The 27,181-nt window shown below is 37.5% G+C and overlaps 1 protein-coding gene across 3 annotated transcripts; it reads left to right on the top strand.

Moving 5' to 3' along the window:
• Window positions 1–1,666: 1,666 nt before the first annotated feature.
• Window positions 1,667–26,569, top strand: MYB3R-5 (myb domain protein 3r-5). Of its 3 annotated transcripts, none has more exons than XM_020668485.2 (9): window positions 1,667–2,010; window positions 2,395–2,609; window positions 6,877–6,931; window positions 7,480–7,537; window positions 10,799–10,893; window positions 11,027–11,130; window positions 12,580–12,708; window positions 22,023–23,247; window positions 26,073–26,569. In XM_020668485.2, exons 2-9 carry the CDS (start codon window positions 2,464–2,466, stop codon window positions 26,088–26,090), a joined length of 1,830 nt encoding a protein of 609 aa, XP_020524144.1. In that variant the 5' UTR covers window positions 1,667–2,010; window positions 2,395–2,463; the 3' UTR covers window positions 26,091–26,569. The 3 variants fall into 3 exon arrangements, with proteins under 3 accessions (XP_020524144.1, XP_020524145.1, XP_088729805.1); XM_020668486.2 differs by having other exon boundaries at window positions 1,674–2,010; window positions 2,369–2,609; XM_088873679.1 differs by lacking the exons at window positions 1,667–2,010; window positions 2,395–2,609 and adding an exon at window positions 3,431–3,512.
• The last annotated feature ends 612 nt before the right edge of the window (window positions 26,570–27,181 follow it).

Genomic DNA, 27,181 nt, shown 5'->3' with positions numbered 1-27,181 from the left:
TAACTATTTTTGGAGTTTAAATATTTACAATTAAATATGAAAATAGATTTTCAGATAATCCTAAAAGAAATTACACCAAAATTACATGTTAATATCAAATTTGGAGGTGCGCCTTAATTGGATTGTTTAAGGTTGCAACCTTATAGAAAGCACACCCTTTAAGTATAGACATTCTCATGTCTTATCATACACTTCCATGTGCGTGTGTTCGTGTGTGTGAAAGGCATTTGATTGCATACTTCGCACGCTCGTATCAATGACCCTTGCCCGAGCACATGTACCGATCGGGCTGGAGGCTCCATATATTTTTTGTGAGTGTGACACGTATGGGACATCCAACGGTCACTAACCGTTGAAGACTTGGAGGCTTGTAATAATTGCCTTCGAGATAAGGGTGCAAATATAATTTGTGACAGTTAGTGGTGCATGTAACCACTCCTATAGTAGATGGAACCATTCCTACAGTAAATGGGCAGCCTCTTGGAGCTCTATAAAAAGGGTCGACTTTTTCCCTTAGGACTATTTCAGATTGGGCTAGAGCTACAGATCCATTCCAAAATGTTTCCATTGCTGACGTCTAGAGGAACTTCAGCCTTCAATGAAGATGATAAAATACAGGGTGACTAAATCACCATTACGGTTACCTCCGCAATTTGGGTGGTATAAGCTTAATTTTGATGGCAATGTGAAACAAAATGCCATAACGGCAGGTTTTGAGGGAGTGGTAAGAGACTCTAGTGGCCAAGTGGGATGGACTTTACATGTAAAACTTCCAATATGTTATATTGTGTGCTCAAAGTTTATGCTAATGATTTGCACTTGATCATAGAAGGAGACTCTTCAAATATGATAAGATGGTGTTCAAACCCTTCTTTGGCCCCCTAGAGGTGGACGGTTAACTTCTGGCCCATCCCAGGGGTAAACATCTTGTCTTTTCCTTAATTAACATGGAAAGAAATTCTTTTGCAGGTGGGTTGGCTAAGAATTTATAAACTTTTTATTTTCCTCTCCTTTCATTTTTGTATTTTCTCCTTGAGCCTGAATTGTACTCCTTTCATTCTCCTAATGAAATCTTTGTTAACTATGTCAAAAAAAAAACAGAAAAAAGCCATTATAGGTAGCTCTTTTACCTGATGGAGTAACTGTATAATGTGCTCTGTAGGATTACGCGCTCAAAAAGAGAATCTCCCTATGAAAACGTCCCGCCAAAACTTGTCATTCCCTCCTTTCTCTAAGCAAATACCTCCGCACGTGCCAAACGTACATATAAGTTTCAAATTTGTAAAAACGAAGAGAAAAATGGCTTCGAGAGAAGGCGTTTAATCTTGGCCGTCCACCGATTCACCCTAGTGCCACGTTTCACCGACAGTGCTCGACTAAAGCGTGCACAACTCGGTAATAACTTCCATAGATCCAACGGCCAGAGGAGCGCCGATCATGTTCAAACATGCACGACGTTTAGCGATAATGTTGTGGGCCCCCCGTTTAAAGGGGTCGATAGAGAGAGTTGGCCGTTTGAGGTTCAAAACTTTGCTATGACGGAAACCGTCAGGGAGCTGTTAAAAGAAGTTCCCGACGTGGTCTAATCCAACGGCTGTGCTCTCGTAGCCTAATCTAACGGTTGTCCTCTCTCTTCCTTCCCTCTAATATTCTTACTCTGAATATTTATCTCCGTCCATCCTTAACGGCTGTAGGCCGAGCCGTCTCTCTCTCTCTTCCTCATTTCCTCTCTCTTCAAATCTCTCTTTCTCTCTCTAAGGGACTCGTAACGTCTTGCGAAAGCCTTTAGTCTCTTCCTCTCTCTTCGCCTACGGTCACTTTCTCTCTCTAAACCTCTAAAGCCCCTCTCTCTCTCTCTCTCTAGGAATGTAACGATCTTCAAGGGCCTTCACTTTCTCTCTAACCTTTGCTCTCCCTCTCTCTCACCTCTGTGAAGGTTTTGGCTTTGCTTCTTTCTGTAATCGTCTATGCTTTGAGCTCTCTTCTTCCCGCCATTTTCTGGACCTGAAGGTATTACCGTTTGCGATTTCTGAATCGAATCAATTCTTTTGTCTCTGCTTTCTCTCACTCTCTCTCTATCACCAAAATTTCTTGTCATGTGTATGTTCTGTGTAATTGGGTTTTTCTTCTTCTTGGTTTCTATGTGGGTTGATATGAATGATTGAGATTACTATTGGTTTGTTCAGTTATTTGTTTTGGGGTCTTTGGATCTGTTTAAATTCTTACCTCCAGATGGAGAAACTATTGTTTGAGACAGTGGATTTGGGGTGTTTCCATTTGGGATGTCGGTTTTGTGGGTCAAATTTTTCGTTGTTGGGTTTGGGAATTTTCCATTGAATTTGAGGTTGGGTTTGAATTCTCATGACAGTGATTGAGTTTTTGGTTTTCAAATAGAGATATGGGCGTTGTTTGGGATGAGGAAATTCGAGATTTCGAGATGTGATTGTAGCGAGAAAGGAGAAGATGGTGGCCGTGAAAACTGAGCATGACTGTGTAGAGAACAAGCAACCTGCTGCAACTTCGAGCTCTTCGGTTTCTGATGGCAACTGTTCTTGTGTACAGAAGCCTTCATGTCGGTGTAGCCCTACTTCATCGTCTCCTTCTCACTGGTAAAATATTTTATCACCCTTTTTCTCACTATTTTATCTATTTCCTATCTCTGGTTGTCATCACATATATATTTCCAATCTCTAATTGTGCTTGTGAATCTGTTAGTAGTCTATAATTGTGTTTGTGATCATATGCTTTCTTCTTGTAGAATTCGTATGTTTTAGAACTTGCAAACCTCACTAGTCTTTTGTTGAAGGTCAAGTAGGTTTTTCTTCTCTAATGGGATTCCACTTACTTGCCCAGTTAGTTTTTACTTTTTTAGGGTTGTTTGAGTTGCTAATTAGGTAGTTTATTGTAGGACTACCTAATTCGTTAAGTCATATTGATCCTATGTTAGAAGGCTTCACATAGTAAGCCCACCCAACTACTACCATAAACAAGCTGTCCCTACAATCAAGGTTTGTATGGGTGGATCCAAGACAATCCTATTTTGGTTCTCACGCTTAAAGGACTGAAGGAAAAACGTTTGCTCCCCATTTTGACAGTCCTGATTTCCAACTTGCTCATGGTCTATCTTTTTATTTATTTCTTTATTTTTTTGATGCTTGTGCTAATCTTGTGAAGGAGACAATGATGAGTGATGCAAAAGTCAAGAGTATAATGATATATGCCTCTAGGATGAGCATCTTGTCTATGTTTCATATGGTTAAATGGGTGTAATTTTATGGGTGAGACTGTTTGTGGGTCTGAGATCGTGATTCAAGGCATTCTTGTTTCTATTCTGTTCTATTACATGCATGTGGGGCACCATGGAAGTTCACCCCTTGTTGTTGTTCATTGTTGAGCTGACATGGTTATTTACTTTAGGTGCAATATTTGGTGAGACTGGCTATTGTGTTTGAAAACCTGCTCTGGGCCACGTTTTGCAGTATTCTACTTTTCATTCCTAATTTGATGCACTGGTATACTTTTTAATCTCTGTTAGTTGAAGGAACCTACATTGGTAGTCTCTTGAACCCAACATGAACAGTCCCCATTGTAAATTGTCGGCTTTGCATGCTCCAATTCTTATTCTGCTTTATGTTCTTTTGGTATTTCTGGTATCTAAGTATTATCTTGCTACTTTTCTTATAGTTTTATTAGAATTGGTTGATTTTCTTATGCCAAGACTACCTTACAGTTGAGTCGCTGCTGATAATATCTCGTGCATTGCATGGGAGATATACTTGAATAGCACGAATATCTAATGTTTCCATAATTATTACTGAAGAATGTTTTTTCTTGCAACCTGCTTCCTATCAATTGGAATCCAGAAGCTCCTGAACCCTATGGCCATGGAGTATAGCTTTGCCACAAAATTATAATCCTAATGGAAATATTTTTACTTTTTTAAACACCTTTTTGGATATAGTCATTATCCTACATTTTTTTTTGTTTTTGGTTTGTTTTTTTGTTTTTTTCTTTTGAAGGAGAGGATTCTGGGAACTGTTTAATGATAATTTTTATGGTGCAGAGATATTGTAGCAATTATCTGAAGGATTTTGTCTTCAAGTTTTCATAAATATAATATGATTAAAATTGATATGTGATAATTGTTTTAGATACATCTCACCTTTTTGGATATAGTCATTATCCTACATGTTTTTTTTTTTGTGATTTTGAAGGAGAGGATTCTGGAAACTGTTTAATGATAATTTTTATGGTGCAGAGATCTTGTAGCAATTCTCTGAAGGCTTTTGTCTTCAAGTTTTCATAAATATAATGTGAATGCGATTACAATTGATATGTGATAATTGTTATAGATACATCTTTTGGTGTACTATTTATAATTATAATACTATTAAATATTATAATACTGCCATAATAAATATATGATATTTATTATAGATACACCTAGGGTACTGTTCATATTCACGCACTACATATGACATTTGGACATAGTTCAACACTGTCATCTAGGTTAACGTACCCCACTCTCAATGAAAACCATAATCTGTATATTCACACATATTCTCTCTAGCATGTGGTCAGCAATGTTAAAAAAAAACGGATTCAGGTGCCAAGGCGGTCAGGCGACTGCCTAGGCAGGCGTCCAGGGACAGGGTGCCCTCACCAAAATCAAGCCCCCCCCCCACCCCAAACATAAAAAATAGGGGAGTTCTTAGGGCATGGTTATAGCCTTAGGGAGTTTTTAAGGCAATTTTAAAGCCCCAAACTCCTCGTGATCATGAGACTTAACCCATTGAGATATCACATAATCAATTATTTATCAAATAAACTAAAACTAAAAAATAGAATATCAAAATAAGACACATTGTACAAAAAAGGAATCAATTATTCATAAAAGAATACGATATATGCTCAATTTTATCGTTCAAGTGGGAAAAAATCAATAAATCACCAAACAAATCAATCTTTTAACTACAAACATGTAAATATACCGTAAAAGAAAAAAAAAGTAAAAGAAAAAACACATGATTCATAACATAATATGTTGTTGCAAAATAAAATCAAAACTCTCTTTCAAATATGATAATACTTAATATCAAAATCAAAACGATGTTAGTGCAAATCTTGTTTATTGGGTCACCAAAAGTTCTCAAAATTAACTATTAGAAGCTCCAAATCCACCCAAGAACTATATTACCTTCGTTTTGGGAAGAAATCAAAAAAATAAATTTTTTATTAATCTTTCGATAAATCACAAAATAGTGGTTTTTGAGAGGCTTTTTTCACCCTAAAGAACACAGATTTTCTATTGCGGGTTTAGAATACCCCCTAAAACCCTTTTCCGCCCTTTTCAGGAGGAAAAAATTACATATTTTACCCTCACCCAAGGGTTTTTTCTGCTGCCCGCAAGTTGTCACGGGGTGCCGCCTAAGTGGGCACCCAGACAATAGTGCTTAGGCGCTGCCCAGAAGCAAAAAAGCCTAATGCACCCACCCAGACTGTGCCTAGGAATTTTGAAATTTTTTTCACCTAGGCGGCCGCCTAGGTTGTCGAGTGGCCGAATTTTCGAACATTGGTGGTCAGGCCTCTAAATCCTCCCTATGGGGAAAACTCATCCTCCTAGCTTTTGTCATACTGTATTTTCTGCCCTCTCAAAGCCAAGACTCGTTCTAACTACCTATCTTCTCATGTGAATGTGGCCTACCTGTCTTTCCATGCCTTCATTTTTTTGGAGGTATTTATTTCATTTTGAATGTTATCTAATGTTTGACACGATGTGTGCATCAAAAGTAATCCATATACACGCTTGTAAGCAAGAGAGTTTTTAAAGGGAGTAGAGAAATTAAGGGATAGTTAGCAAGAATAAAAAAGTTCTAACAGTTGAAAAGGAACCTATTAAGAATTAGGCTTGGGCTTGATTGGCTAGTGGTTGACAATTTCCACACTACGTCCGAACTTTGGTTCCTACCACTGAACTTACCCCCCACTCCGCTGTCAAAAAAAAAAAAAAAAAAGAAACACGAAAAAAAGAGTAGAAAACAAAAAAGTGAACCTATTTACCAATTTCTAGATATGCGATGAGAAATCCAAAAGGAAGACAATTTTCTTATCCTTCAATGTGGACTTATGGCAGGCTCATGCATACTGATATCCCTATTTACTCCTGTCTTTATTTTTATTTTTATTTTCTAAATGCAAGGGTACCAAGATTTTTACTTTTCGATACCAATGATGTTCATTTCTGATAGTTGGAATTGGGTTTCTAGATTCATATGCCTTTTTGTGTTGCTGCAAAAGTTCATTATGTTGCATTTCTTGTGAAAAATGGGTTTCAATTGGGCCAATGGAAATTATTGGCAGAAGTCCTTATGTATTGTGAATACCTAGGACCTGAAAGAGGGGCTTCAGCTTCTGTCTTTCCACAAGCTTTTATTCATCCATGTATTCAGTTAATGTATAAGTATGCCTTATACTGCCAATTTAGAATGTTATCTATGTGAACTTCAGTGTGATAATTCATTCTTTTGATTGGTTTTCTAAATTGGTTAGGAATTATTGTCATTACTTTCTAACGATCTCTTCATTTGCATGCTTTGTATACTGTTTACTGTGATTTAATTGAATCCCTTACTTTTTCATTTTTTTTTTTCTGGTTAAGTGCATTAACTGAAAAATGAGAATAGGAGGTCAGAGTGGTGGGTGCCACAACCTGACGTCTAGAGTTCCATTCCCAAGTTACGAAAAAAAAAGTGCATCAAATTGAAAAAGTGGAACTAGGACCCTTTATTCAGGAACATGAATCTAGATGAAGAAAATTTTATGTGGTTAGCTTCTTCCCTATCTCCCTTGCTAAGGTGCATCTAATTTTGTCTGTAGGAGGAGAGCTAGTGGTCCCATAAGGCGTGCAAAGGGGGGTTGGACACCCCAAGAGGTTAGCAGATCGGCACTCTTATCATCTGATGTATTCATCTGAATTTTATTTACAAATTTTATGTCTAGGTTTAACTGGAACTCTTACTGAAATCTTGCAAGCACTGTCTTCAAAGTGGACAATGGCATTGGCCAAAATCTTTCTTATTGTAAAATTGCATTGGCCTATTCTTTTTTTCTTCTACTTTTTTGACTGCTAGGCAATGTTTGCATTTGACGCACATTAACATAAGGATTCACCATTTTAAAAAACTTTATTTTTAGAAGAAGGTGCTTTGTTTTGTTTAAAATTATTTGGCATTACTGTATTCTTTGCATTGACATGCTGTGGTACTTTTTACTTTTAAAGCTCTTCCAGTTTTTATTTTTAGAATACAAGTGTATCTTCTAACTATATTTTCTTTAAACGAATGGGATATGTTCTTGAATACTGACAAATTTTCTACAGGATGAGATATTGAGGAATGCTGTCAATTATTTCAAAGGAAAAAACTATATTTTCTTTAAATGAATGGGATATGTTCTTGACTACTGACAAATTTTCTGCAGGATGAGATATTGAGGAATGCTGTCAATTATTTCAAAGGAAAAAGCTGGAAGAAAATAGGTATGTTTCTATATATCTTAATTGCTACTATGATTTTTTTATTTCTTTTATTTTTTGAGGCATATTTCACTGTTGCAGCATGTAAACATTGTTGATGATGTCCACAACTATAATAAATCAGTTCCGTTATGATTAATTGAAGTATAAAGTTTTCTAATTGGAATTTATCTCCTATATTTTAGAGATATATTCCCTTGATACATAATTTGTAGATGAGTAAACAAATACATGAGTACATAACTAGAAAATGAATTATAAATTTGAAAAGTAAAAACAATAATAGACATGTACAAACACTGTGCTGCACATGTGCAAACCAATACATGCGTAGAGCCACAGATTTATAGGTTTCTTGCTAACTAAATAGTCATATGAAAACTATCATATGTTTATTCTGAAGCATATTGTGGCCATGCCATCTAGTGAGCATCCACCAGTGATTGGCATGTGAATAATTGAGATTGGGTACGTGAACCAATCTATACACATGAGATGTATCTTATTGGTAAAGACTGTATTGGGTGACCATATGTAGCTCCCTCCCATGTTCAATGTGCAGTATCACGTACAAAGGGTCATTGGATTTGCTCACTTGAGAGTGTTGCTGCAGTATCCTCCCTAGTGTGTGTAGTATGCTCCTGTTAATTGGAGTATGAGAGAGAGAGAGAGAGAGATAGAGAGAGAGAGAGAGAGTTATGGGTCACTCAGGTTAAGTGACATCTAACCAAAATCCAAACCAAGGCAACCCGACTGGACCAGAGAAAATGACAGTACGTGCTCCTGGTTTGTATGTGTGACCTAAGATTGAGCCAATGATCTGGCTCTGATTGCTTGTTGACAGATCAGGAATCTTGTAATTGTTGTGTTATTGTTAATGATGCTTGAAATTTAATAATCTGAAGGCGGAATCTCAGATTAAGTTTACATGGTTATCTTATTGCAATTCTCCTTCATGTACAACAGCTAGAGAACAAATTACAAATGGTTCAATACGTGGATGCAGTATTTTGCTAGATATGGCTGCTGTTGAGAATATTTTTATCAATGTTATTTTTTTTCTGAAGTATTTTTATTTAGGTTATTCTATTTTAAACCAAGATACCTATGTTTCATCCATTTTTATTGCTTTAAGGTGCATTGTTTGTCTCGTTGTTTTTAACAAGATTACTCAATTTTCTACATGGGTCTTTTATGTGATTTCTGTTTGTGGATGGGTTGTCATTTTCTTTGTCATTCGATATATGTTCTACTTGTAAGGTTCTAATGTTTCTGATATCTGTGGAAGAAAATGATGCTGATATTGTATAAATTGTTTAATTTTATATAAACGTATTGTTGTCATGAGTTTCCTTCAATATAAACCTGGATCTCTAGAAAGTAAAGCACGTCGTTAGAGCCTCCCACATTAAGGATTTACAAATTGTTGAGACTAGAATTCTCTTGAAGTTGGGCAATGAAGGGTTACAATCCCTCATAAACATGATCAAACATATAAAAATAACTAAAAATATCCCGAATCCAAATTTAGCCATGTATCGGTAGGAAAAATAGGACCAAGGGAAAAAGAAGAAAATTTTATTGTAGCAGATAGAGAAAAATCTGACTGAGATTGCCACATCAGTTCAAGACATCTTCGTTGAAGACACCTAAGTGCCTGAAAAAACATGCTAGAGCAAGTGAGCAAGAATTTGGGCATTCTATATATGTGCTAGTAAATACTATCAAGTAAACTTAGTGAACATTGATAGTGTGTATTACACACTGAGTTACATTGGATTATATAAAATTTAGATCACAAATTGATCACTCACCCCTTTGAGAATTTGGATGACCTTTGGTTCCTAGTATTTTAGTGAATTTGGGTATTCTATATATGTGCTAGTAAATACTATCAAGTAAACTTAGTGAACATTGATAGTGTGTATTACATGCTGAGTTACATTGGATTATATAAAATTTAGATCACAAATTGATCACTCACCCCTTTGAGAATTTGGATGACCTTTGGTTCCTAGTATCTTAGTGTACCCTCGTTGTGCTATATGATTGATTTATAAGGTGACTATTTCCTCATTGGGTTGGACAACATCTAATGCTTTATGTTATATTTGACTCATGCTTCAAAACTCTGAGGCTCAACCCTGAATTCTCCTGGTTCGGCCTGACTTGCCACATCACCTGGTGGGACCCACCCATTCACCAGTTTTTATAATAAACGGTCTGGGTTTTTTGACTTTTCTCCTATAGTTGATAGAATCTTCATTAATATGGTTCCTAATTCTGGGCAAGCGCCCAGGTGGCTAGCAGCTTATTTACCACATTCTATTTTTGGGCTTTTTTAATTGGGAAACATCGTCTTTGACAACTATTATGCGCTGGTTTTAGATTATTGGGAGAATACTTGTTATTCTATAATATTTATTGTACTGATTGAAATCATTGAGGCCCTGTTTTCTTCTTGAAACCTTGTTCCTGAAACCTCCTGCCCTTTCTTCTAGTGTATCCAATCTTTGAAGTAATTCATTTCCATTGTCTTATTCTTTCAGTATAATTTATATAATAGAGCAAACAAACCCAAAAAATATTCTTCAAGAAAAAAAAAATAATAATGATAATGATAATGATAATAAATACTTGACTTTTTTTTTTTCCTGAACAAAATATCTTTCTAGGATTGAAAAAGTCAAAAGAAACTTTGTGTGTGTGTGTGTCTATGTGTGTGTGAGAGAGAGAGAGAGAGAGAGAACTATCATTCTGTATACTTAGTTTATCTTTCTATATGCTATTCAATGATAGAACACTATATATAGGCCTAGTCGTTGAGCCATGTCTGGAGCTTTGAGTCAGAAAAATTCCTCAAATGCCCACCATCTTCTTCTATCGTGCTTAGCACATTAGTTATTGACTAATGTCAACTATGAGTTCTCAAATCTAGTTATAGCAGGCCTTAGCCCCATTATGAGGCTTATCTGAATGAAGTCCAATGTTTCTGAACTATGATTTGAGTTGCAATTACCTCATGTAGAGAGGATTGCTATGGATATTTTAATTTTCGTATATCAAGTCAACACTCCTAATTTGTCCGTAAAATATTGCTAGCTGTTTACTGAGTTATATCACTTAAAGCTGACGACTCTCATTATCTGTTATCTGTAATGGATGGGTTGATTCAAAACCCTATATATTCAAGTGCATAACTTCTTTCCGTACAATTGTTGTTTGTCGATGTCAGCATATGTCTGAACTTAACTGCTCTTGCAGCTGCATATTTCCCACATAGATCTGAAGTTCAATGCTTACATCGATGGCAAAAGGTTCTCAATCCAGAGCTTGTGAAGGGACCATGGACCAAAGAGGTGTAACTTCATGCTTCTTCATTCCCCTTTTTAAAGTCTCTGAGCTTCTTTATTATTGGTCATTGAAGAATGAGTTCTACAAATTGAAATGATTCTCACAAGGTTTCTTTTTCCTATCACATGTGATATACAGGAGGATGATATGATCATTAAACTGGTTGAAAAATATGGAGCAAAGAAGTGGTCTGTTATAGCTCAGTCTTTACCAGGTCGCATAGGCAAGCAATGTCGGGAGAGGTAGAGAGATTTTCGGACTTTGAATTTCTTGAGTTAGCTCTTTAATGGTCACAAAAGGATTAAGTTTTTATTTTTTCTTTTATTTTTGCTAGTGTAATGAATCTATCAATCATCAGCACTTCCATGTATATGCATCTCGATGATTTAGTCGCCTTATCTGTTTCCTGTGCATGAATCTGGATAGTCGATTCCAAATAGTTGGGATAATTCTCGGATGATGATGATCTGTTTCCTGTGCATGTTTTCTCTTCTTTATGCATATGTCAACTGCCACTTGTATGTTACTGATATTTACCTGCACATTGGTGTTACCTCTCTCTTCCTTTCTTTCTCTCTCTATAAATAATGCGCTTTTAAGCCCTAAAAACCAAATGCTGGTTTGTGCTCCCATAAATTGGCAAAAAGGACAAAAATATAGCCAAAGTCCTGTCCAGTCTGGACTGGTCTAACTGGCGAATCCACTTGCCGAACTGGATATACTCCACCTCAATACTCGTTCAGGGTCCACACCATCTGGTGTGGACACCAGTTCCAGATATACTCCAGCTCAATACTGGTTCAGGGTCCACACGGTCCAGTACAGTTCTGATATTGAATGGCTGTTCACTATTGATGAAATCTCTAGTGAAAATCTGGTTTCTGCTCTAAAGGAACTATAAACAGGCAAGACTCAAGATATTGACTTAAAAATAATAATAATTAACGGTAGATAATTTTCTTGCAATTTATGATTTGTGGAATGGAAGGAACATGCTTAAGCTGATTGTTTGTGAACTTCTGATGCAGGGACATTGTACTTTTCTGTAAGTGTGGTACAAATGTATGAACATTGAATCATTCCGCTTGAGTTTTACATAAACAGACACATGTCCGGGGTTCTTGGATTTGGTCTTTCATATTTAGTTAAAAGAATGATGGTTGAAGAAGGCATAGTAGCTCTCGTATTTCCAAGCCCTCATAGCATCGTAAAAATGAGAGAAATGCCACTTTTTTATCCTTATCTACAATAAGAAAGAAAAGAACCTCGACCCTCGTTCCAAATGAACTCTATGAACTAGAATATAGCAGCGAACCTACAAGAACCAAAATTATTTGGTTGCTTTGTTAATCCTTTGCAAGCACACGCTAAAAGAAGTCGTTAAAACTGTGGCATTATACATCAAGCATGTGTTTTTTGATGACCTCTCTTCTTTGTATTCTAAATAAAAAATTGGTATATGCTGAAATACTATTGACTACCGTCAATGTGTGCCTTATTTCCATAGAATCAGTTTTGTATAATATTTATAAATGATCGTAAAATATCATTGTTTCGAAGTTTCTTGGCCAGCTGACTACTTATCTTTTCATATTATATAGCATTAATTTCTCTCCTGAACCTTTTAGAAAATTGCCTTGTGTAGGTTAAATCCATATTTAGTCTATAATGATTTTTATATTATTTTCTAGGTGGCATAATCATTTAAACCCTGAAATAAAGAAAGATGCATGGACAGTTGAAGAAGAGCTGGCACTCATTCGTGCCCACCAGAGTTATGGGAACAGATGGGCAGAAATAGCAAAGTTTTTACCTGGAAGGTACAACTTGTTGACAGATATGAAATTTAAAGCGAACTGGCTCCAGTTGGTGCTTCCCTTTCATATTGTATAGTTCATGACTCCATTGCCATAGCAATATTGTTCATGCATCAGTCTGAGATGTTATTTTCCAAACTTTCTTTATGTTATAGCTTCTTAACTTCTAGTTATATCGACAAATTTAGTAGCTCTTGAACTACATCTACATTTCATGACTATGGCGCTTAAAATATACACACATAAAAATTATTTTTTGGCTGGAATTGCCAATGATCTTAAGTTTCTGAGTTTATTTCAGCATGTTGAATATCATATTTATAAATTGATAGCCACATAGAAGGTAAAAGATTTCCTAGTTCTATGAATGATATTTTTGAGACATTTGTCAATTTGCTTTAGTAGCCTACTCTGTGCGCAACATAATTAAAACTTCTAAAACCCTCTAGTTGACTTGCTGGTTTGTGCAAGTTTATTTGGCTTTGCAAGTTGAGAAATGGATTTGGCGTGTTCTGAGTGAACTCAGCCAAGACTTTACCAAGTGTATATCAGATTTGTATGACTCAATGGTTTGGCCTAAATAGTGTATGACTATGTGGAGTTTGCTAGCCTTCTTCAGTAAAAGTATTCAGATGATATTTTGAGGTAGATGAACATATGCACGAATGTCAATAACAAATAAGTTTTTTACATATACTAGTGTATTGTATTGATAATGACAATACTACATTCTATGTTCAAAAAGTTGGCCGCCCCCCTCGACCAGGTGGCTGGGAAGCCTCGCCGTCCCGCATTGGGAATTTTCGGCCTAGTGCGGGACGATGGCTCTGGGTGGCCAACTAATCGCCTAGGGCCCTTTTGGGAAGGCCCGATAATGGGCCTCGGCAAAAGGGCAAAAATGTCCCTTCCCCCCCTTAAAAAGGGGATAAATTGTATTTGGCGGGCATTTTGGCCCCCTAAAACCCTAAACAACCTATTTTGTCCCAAAAAATATTTTTCTTTGTTAAAAATGGAACTTTCTACAGATCACAATCGAATTTTTAGTTTTCGATTTCTTGCGGAATGGCCACCGAAAACTTTTTAGGGATTAATGAGGTTGCAAAATAGAGCTTTGGCAACCGAAAGTGATCAATTGAAGCCTAGTTCTATTGGGTTTTTGCAAGGTTAATAAATTCAATTGTTTATGTTTTGGGTTTTGTATTTATTGTGAGTATTGCGCTATGTTGTGTTTGTTCTTTTTGTCATTTTCATGTGTTTATTTTTTGAAGTTTGGCTTTGCATTTGTGATGATATGTTTTTTTTATAGTTTGATATTTCTTGAAATATATATTTTTAGTCGGCTTTAAATTGTGTTATGCTTCATGAGTGAAGTTTTTTTAGTTTGCTTTTTTTTTTTTTGTTATTATAATATGGAATAAGTTTATATAAGGATGCAACCTTATAATGTAGAACTACGGATGCACCTTAAAAATCCAGCGGAAAAGGTAGTTTTAGCGTTGAAAAACCCTTTGATCGATCATCTCGACATCGAGATGTATGACCATCATAAATAGAAATATTTTAAGTCTCAGAAATAGTACATTTTACAACATATTATCTACACCGTCCATTTTCAAGATTTTCATATGTCTATAGATCTACTTGATTTTAACCATTTTTGAAATTTAAAATTTTATAATTAGATATAATTTGATTTTGAGATAATCCTAAGAACATTTTACATCAAAATTATATACCATGATAAAATTTGAAGGTGCATCTTACCTCTACAGCTACGGATGCATCCATATGCCAACTGCACCCTTATAATATATTTATGGCTACGTTTGGAAAATATAAGTCTCTATATAACTGTCTATAGTTTATAATGCAAAATCACAGATTTATAACTACCTAAAAAAAAAAAAAAAAAAAAAAAAAAAAACATATACTCCCTTCTTCTCTCCTTTTACACAGTGGCCGCTCAGGTTCGGCGGCAGCCCAGCTGCCTAAGCAGTTGGGACCCCTGACCGCCTGGGCGGCGGCCCCCATCTTGCATTCAAACACCCGAGTTTGCAAGAGATTTGGCTTTACTGCTTTTCTGCTCTCATTCCTAGTGTGTTTGTGTGTGTGTGTGTGTGTTGTATGTGCGTGCTCATATGTGTCAGTGTGTGCGTGTGTGTGTGTGTGTTTGTGTTTTTTATGCATGCTGGTACGTGTGCATGTGGATACCCCTTCAGTTTAGGGATTTAGCTATCACTTTCCATTCCCACTCTTGCTGTGCCTTGAACTTCCACATGCCCAACTGGGATTTAAATTTGAATTGTGGGGTCCACTAAAGTGGACATAAAGTCTTCTAATATTATCACCAAAATGTTTCCTATTGAGTCTTAAGATAAAGCACTTACAAATCCTGAGATTGTTCTTTGAACTCATTCACTTGCAGAAATGGTTGCACTTCCTTCTGACTTTAGTCTTGGGGGGATGGGGGAGTTTATGTTCATGGTAACAAAATACATGGGGGGCACAAACCCCTTCCCTTCCCTTCCCTTCCCCAGGGATGCCAGAGGTTATGCTCGTAGTGACAATAGCACAATCTTCCACCCTCCCCTTCCCGCCAATTGATCATACATGCCAGTCCACGTGGGCCGGGGGTAATGTATGGCCCTCCTTGGAAGCTAAAATTCGCTCATTTGTATTGAATCTCATGACAAGACTAACTAAAAGCTGGCGAGACTCTGAGACATTACCGAGTCTCGTAAGCCTATAAACTCAACTGATTTCTGTGTTAAGTGCATTTTCTCTGTTTCTGGTGGCCTGTGGCCTTAACTATTGTTTGTGTGCGTGCGCACGCACATACATGTGTGTTGTTGGGCGGGAAGGGGTAGTGGAATATGGAGAGGAGGTTCCTTAGCTATTTCTTTATTGTTTTACGTTTTCATTGTTTTAAAAATTTGAAATGTTGGGCAATCCTAATGTAGTCTGAGTCCTAAGTTGAAGCCACAGGGCTTGGCTGAGTCCCTTGTCGAGTTCAATTATTAAACATGGGGAAAGAGGCATAACCCCAATTGTTCTGTTGAGTTCAATTATTAAACATTGGGAAAGAGGCATAACCCCAATTGGTCATGAACTTGAAACAAATATATAGACATAGATGTATATTAACCGACCTTGTAGGAACCAAGTGGCATTAAGGTCTAAAGTATCAGGAAAGTATACCATACACCAGTGGATTATCGTATATGAGACACCAATATTCACTATTCCTTCCCAACTAGGGTGGTGGAGATTAGCGGTACCCTAGTGGTTTGTCTGCCACTGCAAACTATGGTTGATCTTCAGCCTCCCTCACTGGGAATGGGACTATGATGTATTACTAGCATATAAATCGATGTGTGAGCTGCATGTGCAAAATCTAAGTTTGTCAACTTAAAAACATGTATATGTTGTTGAAATCTACTATATAACTCAATTTTGAGCAGTATTTCTTAAAAGAAATGGAAATGGATGTTTGGATGCTTTTATTATGTCTAGCACTTCTTGATCTGAAAGCCTGAGCTCTTGCAATGTTTGTGAGTCCTCCTTTTGTTCTGCTTCAACTGTTCTTTATTTATTTCTCTATGGCATCATTGTGCCGTCTAGGACATTTATTTGTTTTTGTGATGTATTTTAACTACATCAATGGTTTCGAAATTCTCTAAACCTCAATGATGTAGGAAAAAATAGAGAAAAGAGGCAAAAACAATTCAATAAACCGCAAAAACAGTTGATTTGAGTGGACCTAACTTTCTTTGCACAAAGAAGAGACCTCGATACCCTAGAAAGGATATGGTTTTACTGTTCATGTCTTTTTTTTGTTGTTCACTTCCCAAAAGTGTTCGAAATCCTAACACCCCAGGCCTTTTTTTTAAAAAATTATAATAAAAAAGAGCCAAAACTGCACCCCATTTAAGTAAAACATTATAAAAATACCTCATGATTTCCTTCACTTAAATCAAAGCATAAAAGGTCCCCAAATTACCCCTAACTTTAATCAAAACACTAGAAATCACTAAGAGACTGTAAAAAATAATGAAATCGTCCAAAAAGTTGGCTTTTCCCTTCTGGATCTCCTTGCGACCTTAGGATGTGGATCCTCATAATGGGGATCATCAAAGGGTGCATTTATTGGGTTAAAAGGCCCATGAGAACTGTTTTGACTAGTCGAAGAACTGTCCGGTGCATCATTCTTCCTTGGTTGGGAAGATCGTGACCTCGAGTTCGGCTCTTCTACTGCTACTTCAGTTCTGTGGTACTCAAAAAATTCAATAACATTAAATGCATTTGAGGTCTTAATCTTAATTGGAAGGTCCATCTTATAGGCATTGCTCCCCATCTTCTTCAACACCCGAAACGGTTCGGTCTTCCTGTTATTCATCTTGTTGTATTTGCCTACAAGATTCTTATTTTTGCGCAGTTAAACCATCACCAAATCATCCACTTGAGGCTCTTTGAATCACTTATTTTTATCACCCTCCTTGTACTTGGTAGTGGCAATCTCAGAATTAGTTCGAATATGGTTATAAACATCTTTCATGTCTCAATCGTACTGTCAGTATCGAATTGTCCTCACCATTAGCTGGTCGAAGAGTCAAGTCCAACGTACGAGGATTCCGCCCATAAACAACCTCAAATGGGCTCGTACCATTTGACCTACTGAAGGAAACTGTTGTAAGCGAACTCGGCATGTTGCAAAGGTAAGTCCCACTGTCTCTTATTGTCACCCACTACGCTCTGAAGTAGGTTTCCAAGCGTTCGGCTAAACACCTTAGTTTGACCATTAGTATGTGGATGATCAGCATTATTGAGCTGTAGCTTGGTATTCATCTTGTGCCATAATGTTCCCCAAAAGTGGCTGAGAACTTGGTATCCCTTTCCAATGTAATTGTTTTGGGAATCCCATGAAGTCTCACCACCTCATAGAAATATAAATTGGCCACATGAGTTCCATGTAGTGTCTTCTTTGAAGTGGGCCATCTTTCAAAACATGTCAATCCATACCTCGTTGAGTCCGCGGAAGACCCAACACAAAGTCCATGTTAACATCTTCCCGTGGTGCACCGGGAATGGGAAGTGGAGAATATAATCGGTGTTTGGTGCTTTTCCTTTGCAACTTGAGACACTTTGCACCTCTCCACATGCCTAGCCACATCTCGCCTAAATTTGGGCACTAATACTTAGACTCCACCATTGCAATGGTTTTGTGTCACCGAAAGTGTCGCCCAAGCCCCCCCTCCAATGTAGCTCTTAAACAAGGACCTCTCAAAGAGAGCCAACAGGATTTGCATAATTGATTCCATTTAAAGAGAAACCCATACTATACTAAATAGTCTCCTGCAATTCCACCTTGGCATTGCACCCAAATCTCTCCAAAATCATCATCATCAGCACACAAATCATGCAGTTGCCCAAACCTCATCACATGGCTGCGATAGTGGTCAAAAGTGATGCTCCCTGACTCAAGGCATCTGCGATTTTTTTCTGAGTTGCAGCCTTGTGAAGAATCATGAAGTTGAACTCTTGCAAATGTGCCATCCACCTAGCATACAGGCTATTCAGCTTATCATCATCATCAAGATTCATGATAAGTTCTCGCAAAGTTTTACATTGATTGCCTACCTACCTACATAACCCAGCTCCATTATCGGCTATTCAGATTATGCTGCCCATTAATATACTTCAGCGCCTCATGATCTGAAAATAAAAGAAAATCCTGTTGTTTGAGATAATGATGCCAGCATCTTAAAGCCTAAATGATTGCATAAAATTCCACGTCATATGTGGAGTACCGTCAGCGTGTATCATTCAAATTTTCTCTGAAATATGATCTGCCCTCCTGGCTCAAAACAGCTACAATACCAACATACCAGGCATCACATTCTAGCTCAAACTTCTTAATAAGTCTAGCCATGGTAATGTGGGTGCCTCAATTATAGCTTGCTTGATCCTCTCCGAGCTCCTTTGTACTTTAGTGGTCCATTTGAAATTAGTGAGTGGTGCTATGATGGTGCTGAATCCTGTAATGAACCGTCAATAAAAAGTGGCCAACCCATGGAAACTGCCCATGTTGTGGACCGATGTAGGAATGGGCCATTCTCTTATTGCTGCTACCTTTCTCTTATCCACCTTGATTGCCCTAGCTGATGCCATGAAACTGATGAAAATCAAACTATTGGTCATGAATTTACACTTCTGCAAATTTGCATACAGCTGCTTCCCTCGTTATAGCTCCAACTCGAGCCTTAGATGGTCCATATGCTGTCCTTCATTGGTGCTGTATGTGAGGATATTATCAAAATATACTGCCACAAACTTTCTTTGTATATGGCTTAAAGGCTTGGCTCATGAGCTTCATAAAGCTGCTAGGTGCATTTGACAACCGAAATAGCCAGCTACCATACAGTCCCTCTCATGTCTGAAACATTGTCTTTCCATTCATCATCCAGCCTGATTCTGATTTGATGGTAACAACTTCTCAAGCCTATTTTAGACAAAATCATAGCCCCCACCATGTCAAACATATCATCCAAGCACGGTATCAAAAAATGGTTATTAATCGCCATGTTGTCCACATAAAAATGACATGAATCATCTTTCTTGGGTGTCTGCACATGGGCTCATACTCTCCTTGAGCTTAGGAGGACTTGAACTAATGAGTCTTTTCTTCAACTGGCACCACAAAAGCTTCAAAAACTGGCACCACAGCATACAACACACCCGACTCCTTGAAATACCCTGTGAACTCCGTAAAAAATAAGAGATTAGTGCCCTCTTCTGATTTTGAAGCACTTTCCATACTAGAGGGTCCCAGATTGACTTTTAACTCCATCCTTGACAAAGTCGTAAGTGTTTTGGAAACCATCATGAGTGGTGCGCGTGTCATACTACCAGGGTCTCGTTAGCAACAAATGGCAGGAGTCCTTAGGCACTATATCTCTTTGTATTTTATCTTGGTGTATGTTTTTCCAATGAAATAAGAAAAAGGCATCGTTTAGAAATAGTTACCTCAACACCCTTCTCAAGCCACACAAATTTTATAAGGCTTTGGATGTCCGTCTTTAGCATAAGCTTGTCAACCATCTCCTGAGAAACTATATGTTCGCAACTCTCTCCATCGATGATTAGATTACACTTTTACCCTTATGCGAGACTGTGTGTATGAAATATGTTTCTGTGCAACCAATCACTTTCCTCCACGACCTGAGGTGTAATCATGCAGCTCCGGATCACCAATGGCCTCCCCATGAGGACTATAGGTCTCTTCCGGGTCCTCTTCATCTACCGGTTCATCATAGATGGGATCACCTTTACAAGATTGCTTGTTGCCCTAATCATGGAACTCAGAAAGGTTATCGTACTTGTGAGTTGGTCATTGTGATGAGACATGCCCTATGCGTGAACACTTTTAGCACTTGGGTCACTGGACTCTTGAAACAACCCCTCATTGGTCCAAGGCACCTTACTGGTTGGTTGTTCCAGTAGTGCGAGATGTCAAACCAACACCCATCACGTTGCCTTTTCTTTCCAAATCACTAACATTAGCTGCTGCCCTGTTCCTCTCATCACTCACACCCTCACCCCACCTGTTCGAGGGTCGTTTCTGTTGAGTTTCAACCCACTTTGCAAAGTTATAGACCTCATCATGGGTCCGTTGCAAAACTACCATATCTCGAGTTAATTGGCGCAGTCCATTCACAGGCAATGGACTGCTCCTTTCGCTTGATCACATCACTATCGGCAGTTAAAAGGCAAAACTCATCTACGTATTCATTCACCGACCTATATCCTTGGCGCATCACATGCTTCTTTTGTAAATAATTTTCAGGGAGAGTCTCCCATGACACAATTTTAGGTTTTCCCATTCTTTCTCACCTTGGTCGCAGTTGTTCCCACTATACCAAAGCACCTTTCTTCATTTAATGGCAATAATTTTAACCTTTTCATATCTCTGGGACATCCTTGTAATCAAAGACCCTCTACTATGCCTAACCGGTTTATGAAGTCATCAGGCTTTGACTTTCCTACAAAATTAGGAATATCTACTATTAGATCCATGGTTTTTGAATGCCGGCTATGCCTCTAATCATATTCCTCTTCACTCGACTCGTCTCGTGGAGCATGATCATGAAAAAGGTTGTACTCAACATCATCTTGGATGAAAAAAAACTTCATCTTGCCTGCGATCAATGCCTGCAAGCCGCCTTGTAAGTTCCTGAATTTTTTGACTCAGACCCGCTCTCTCTTGATCTCATCCTGCCTCGACTTCTTGCTGCCATAGGTTCACTGAAATCACAAAACTTACGAAGAGAACCAAAAAAGCCTAGCTTAAAACAGTAATTTCGTAGCTGAGTTGGAAAAACTTAGCCTAAAATCAATAAACCGTGGACTTGGTTGTAGATTCTCAGCTTTGTTACTGAAAAAAACCTAGGCTCTGATGCCAATTGAGTAGGAAAATAGAGAAAATAGGTAAACAAAATTTAATACACCTTCAAAATAAGTCAGATTTGAGGGGAGCCCTAGCTTCTCTTGCACAAAAAAAAGACCCAAAACACTAGATAGGGCCTGGTGTTACTGTTCACACCTTGTTTTTACTGTTCTCATCCTAACAGTGTCAAAGAAAACCTAAAACTTAAAAAGTTATATCAAATTGTTAAATTATAGTGAAAAAGAAGGACCAAAACTACCCCCCACTTAACTTAAAGTTATAAAAATACCCCATAAGCCCCTTCACTTGAATTAAAACATAAAAGGTCCCCACACTACCCCTAACTTTAATTAAAACAGTAGAAATCACTATGAGACTGTAAAAAGAGTGGCAAACTAAAAATAAAATCCTTCAATACGTTGGCCTTCCCCTCCCGGTTCGCCTTGTGACCTTGGGACATGGATCGTCATAAAGGGAGTCATTAAAGGACTGTATTGATTAGGTCAAAAGGCCCGTAAGAATTATCTTGACTAGTCAAAGGACCATGCGGTGTACGACTTGGTAATTAGAACGTAACCAGCAATTCATAGCAGTGGAGAAAACAATGGATTCGGCATTTAATAATGCATATAGTAACCTTATGTGGCGGTAATTATCCTTATTTTGTCCGAATGTGAGCAGTTGTTTTTTCTGACTAGCACCTAGTATGTGGTTTCTGTTATGGCCAACTTGAATGCTGTTTCTTTGTATTCTATAGTTGCTTATTCCTTGCTAACTTGTTCCCCAATCTTTATCATGGTGGAAGTTTATCTTGTTTTGGTAACACCTGAATCGAAAACACTTTGTGCTTACAAAAATGTCTTCATGTATCCAGGACGGATAATTCAATAAAGAATCACTGGAATAGCTACTTAAAAAAGAAGTTGGATGTGTATCTGGCGACTGGGCAGCTTCCACAGTGTCAGAAAACAATTGCCCAAAATGGCGATAAAGTTTCATCAAGACCAGTGAATGGAAAATCATCTGCTTCTTGCAGTCAACAGTTGGATTTGAAACCAGATATAAAACCAAGCATGCAAATGTGCTCCAATGCTTCTGTAATATCTGGAACTACACAACGTGCTTCTCAGACAGTGGATTTGCAAATTGAGGGAGAACAAAAAGAACAATTGGGTTGTTCTAGAACACCAATTTCTGCTGCAAATTCCATGGGAAAAGTGCCTCTTGATGCAACCCCACGATCTGACTTCATTAGATTGAATTCCCAAACAAGGAATGGATGCAAGAAATCAAACTCAAGTATAATGTCAAAGAGTTTTGGAAACAGTGAAACTGGTACGTTTGAAAAAGTTTCTACACCATTGTTACCTTCTGATAATCCAAACTTGGGCCCATTATATTATGAGCCCCCTCGATTGACAGATTTCGATATTCCTATCATCAGTGAGATATTGAATACAGACAGTTGTATTCAACACTTGTACAGCCCTCGGAATATAAACTCACCCACTATTTCGCGTACGCCAAGTCATTTGAAGCGTGCTGCTATTAGTGACAGCAGTCCTGAGTCAATATTGAGGAGTGCTGCTAAGAGTTTTACAAATACCCCATCCATTTTAAGGAAGAGGTCAAGGGGAGCTTCTTCTTCACCTGTACGTTTGAATGGAACTCGAGGATCCACCAATTGCATAGAAACACCATCTGGTTCGTGTACTCCTGAAGCTAAAATTGCAAGTGAATGTAGTGATCAAAGATTGGGGTCTGGACCAGGTGAGACTACACCAGAAGATTGTGATGGTGGATACAATGCTTTTAGTGGAACATCCCTTTTCACTTCTTCACCATACTATTTGAAGCCAAAACGTAAAAGTAATGCTAGATCAGTGGAGAAACAGCTGGAGTTTCCTTTAGAAGAGGGGCATCATACTGGTGGAATGAGATTTAGTTTCTTGTCAATCAATCCTGAGAGTCATGATCCTGTTAGTGATCCCAACAAGAGGTCTTTCGATACATTAGAAAAGACAGCAGCTGGATTTGAAGTCTTAACCAAGGACTGTAAACCCGCCACCAAGATGAATGTCAATCTTGGCATGGAACAGGTGAGTAAACTTGGGTTAAAATGTCAACCTTAAATCTCTCTCATTACACTCTCTTGGAATGATAATTTTGATGAAGAGGTCGTTGAATGTACTTATCCTATGGAATTGTTGCATTTCATCCTATGGGTCTTCTGGATTTCTTGAATAACTGTTAATATTCTATACTCATTTTTTACATTATTTGCCCTTGTCTGACATCTGTTCCCTGTAATGCATTATCAACTTGTATAAATTTTTTAACAACTTTTGCGCTTGAATGAGAACCTTGATTGGTAATTTTTTGTTATCTTCCTTCTATTGGATGCAAATCCAGCTTTAACACTATTATTTTTTTTGTATTTCGAGTTGATATTTTCCTGTAAATCCAGGACTAGTTTGTATCTTGTTCTTAGACCAACTTCTTGAGAAAAGTTGAAATGTTGAATCCTGTATGCACAAGGCCGACGCTTGTGTCCTCATGATAAAAAATTACCATCCCTTTTTCCCGTTCATGACTTTGTCTTCTGAAAGACCTATTTATCAAAAATAGAAACCTGTCTTTGGATATCCTTTGCTGTTTGTAGCATTCAGCTTTGAATATGGATAACTTTTAAGTTGGCACTAAAGGATTTGATGATCAACTTCGGAGATTTTTGAACTTAGATGTGTGCATGTCTTTATTTGTTTTCAAATGTATGTATGTTTCCGTACACTATATAAGTTAGTATATATTTAACATACAACTAACACAATAGAGATATGTAATATATCTTTGTTTCTGTACACTATATAATATAATTTATATTTAGCATATAACTAAGACAATAAAGACAAATAATATATCTGTATATTATGTTTGACATCTATTGCAAGGTTTGGGGTTCAAATCCCCCACTCCTTCGATATAAATTTTAGTCTTGGGCAAGTGGATAGCAGTTGATGTTTGCAACACTACATCTCATGTTTGCTTCCGAACACTGAACTAACCAAGATAAATATGTTTTGCTTCCAATCACTGAACTACCCAAAAGAAATAGAACTATGTAGCAACTATATGCAAAGAAGTTTTTGGTTACTTCTTATATAATTGTACATAATCTAATAAAATTATGTCCATGCACTATATAGTGCAAATAATATAGATTTACCTTTGTGGTGAATAGGATACTCGTTCTATATTTATGTCCAGAATTCTAGGAAGACACCATAACCATGTTGCTTGATAGAAGGCCTAATAATTTACACACCATTCTTTAAAATGAGGATAAGTGCTGCACTTGTCTTCTTTACCACAGGTTTCCTTCAAAAACTTTGTGAAACATCGAATCAACTGTCCTCGTCCCCAAAAGTAAGACCAAATGTTTAGATGTATCTACCCAGACCAAGACCTGACTCCATACCAGTTTGGTCCAGTGAAAAATTGGACCTTAAAAAGATTGGATTTCTTAATGTAGTTTTGAGGGAAATTTAGGGTTTTGTCTAGTCCTACTGGTCTGGTCTGACCATCAATAAACCATACCAATGACTTCCTGGTTCAGTGTCTAGTCTTGTATTAATTTATCCATGACTTATTCCACTGAATTTTCTCTTTAGGAAAAACCATAGTTGCTTTTGAGATATCCCTTAAGAAGCTAAGTTCATTCCAATTGATGGTTACTGGAATGTTTTGTGATCCTGGTTAATGTATAAATCATCACTTTCTTGTTACCAGGGCGCTTTCAGTCTCTGCCACCAAAATATCTTGAATCGGTTCTCACTAAGAAGTCATCCCATGAAGTACTTTCATGGGTGCTCTAAAATCTTCCTCTGTAGTGGAATACCTTTTAGCAATGATTTGTATATATCTTCAATTTTGTGAGATTTGTCAGCTGAAAGAGAAAAAGAAATTCAACATAATTAATGAATTCCATTTCAGTTAGTCAATCCACCGGCCCCGCTTACCCCAACACTCCCCCTAACACTGTCATTAATAACAAAACAATGAGACACTCATAACCACAACCTTTTCCAAAAGTTGTATGATTAATGACATGGGCATATGGTTGTGTAGCCAGGGGGCAAGAAGTTTTTAAGGAAGGGTGCAGGAAAAATAGAGAGAAATGGTATGATAAATCTACAAGGATGGCAAAATGGTCAAACTGAGAAAGAAAATGACAAGGGTAAGTTGCAGTTTGGCTGTGATGTGAATGTGTGTTTGCGCATTTGTGTGTGTGTGTGTGTGTGTGAGAGAGAGAGAGAGAGAGAGAGAGAGAGACTTGTGGATGGGACTTTAGGGTGTATTGACCATATTTTTGTGTTTAGGTATCATCTTTGTAAACCAGTCATCAGTCAGCAAACTGTTTTTGTTGAACAATCGACTATGCTTTGCTAGAAAAACAATAAACCAGTCTGAATTCCAGCAAAACAGCTGATATGTAGATCGACTCGCAATTCATGTAGGTAAGGTGGACCTCATTGACCTTTTTCAAACCCTGTAAATCCTACGTCCACATTTAGGTCAATTTCAGTTGTGTGCAATGTGTATTAATCTGAAAGGCAATCGGTAACACTCAAAGAAAAACCTGCTTGAAATGTATTAATCTGAAAGGCAACCGGTAACACGTTAACAAAATCCTGCTTGAACCGTAGTCATCTTCCCTGGCAATTCTTGCTCCAGATGATCATAATGTTAAACTGGAAATCATAGTGTTACACACAAAGGGACATGTTTCCTGTTTCTCTTGCAAGTTTTATTAGATATGTCAAACGTATTTTTAACATTCGTTTGAAGTTAATAACTTTTTTTTTTTTTTTTAATGTTGCTTTGGCCTTAATTTATACTCTTGTATCTTTCTCCATGGAAACAGGGGATGCCAATTTCATAAGGCCGGTCATTGTTCACCATTGAGAAGAATTATCGTATGAAAATATACAGATGGATCAGATCACAGACAATCCACGGTAAAGGCTTGACTGTTTTGGAAGGAGAGAAATCATAAAGGGACGAGTCATTTTATTGGCAAAAGCATGGTTCGGAGGAGCCCAGCTTTCTCATCTACCAGTTCTGCAAGCATCGGTGAACAGGTTTATCAACTTTGGATGAGAGAGAAACATGCAGCGAGATGTATCGTGTCAGGAATGTTCATACTTTTTTCGAATAAGAACAGGTTCATAATTACTGTGAAAAGTCCCATTTTTATGATTCATATGGGCGTTGTGTACCATAAAAGGCTTCCAAAAGAAGCAAAGGAAGCCTTGAGAATTGCACTTTGATGCCTGCCCTGGCTGTTTCTGGTCTCTCTCTCTCACACGTGAATAGAAACGATTTATTTTTATAGAAGTGTACAAAGAGACTTTTTATTTATTTTTAGTACACAATCACTCTTGTCCGGCAGATTTTAAATTGCGTGGTGGTAAGTATATCAGGGCTCCAAATCCAAAATAAAATTTTTCGAACTTTATGATAGCCATCGAATTTGACTTCTAATGGTTACGAGTGATTGTAATCTCCCTATATCAATAGCATATAGTCTTGCAGTGGACAATCCCATTTTGTTAGGGGTTGCATTTTAGGTTTCCTACATAAGTGAGCACCATCTCAACCGTCTGATGTCCATATAGGATGGTGGGGTTGCGTTCATGCTCAACTGCAAAGAATTGGAGACAGGATTTGAGAAGAGGAATTACAAAATGCTAGTACGATGATAATAAATAGCTTGAGAGGTGCTAGTGAACAATACAAAATCCAATAATCTATGTAGCATATATGTAGCATGGATTACTTTGCGCTTTTAACTTTAAATTTCTCTAAATGGCTAATGGGATGGTATACTATGAGATCATTTATCTTAGTTATAAAAAAGGTTACAATGCTCAAATCAATCATTACGACTTCAAGATGAAAGGAAAAAGTGGATTTTAAATCTTGAAAATGGTGCATTTTGTAATGTATTTTTTGGACCGTCAATTTTTTAGA

Source organism: Amborella trichopoda, chromosome 8 (assembly GCF_054954075.1).
Source record: "Amborella trichopoda isolate Santa Cruz 75 chromosome 8, AtrichopodaSantaCruz75HAP2 v2.0, whole genome shotgun sequence".
Taxonomy (NCBI): Eukaryota; Viridiplantae; Streptophyta; class Magnoliopsida; order Amborellales; family Amborellaceae; genus Amborella; species Amborella trichopoda.
This window is presented reverse-complemented; position numbering and strand designations above follow the sequence as displayed.

Bases quoted from the DNA above. Each gene is read 5' to 3' on its own strand.
- MYB3R-5 (XM_020668485.2), top strand. From the start codon at position 2,464: ATGGTGGCCGTGAAAACTGAGCATGACTGTGTAGAGAACAAGCAACCT. The intron at 6,932-7,479 runs GTTAGCAGATCG...AATTTTCTGCAG, and splicing joins GGGGTTGGACACCCCAAGAG to GATGAGATATTGAGGAATGC. The intron at 10,894-11,026 runs GTGTAACTTCAT...TGTGATATACAG, and splicing joins AGGGACCATGGACCAAAGAG to GAGGATGATATGATCATTAA.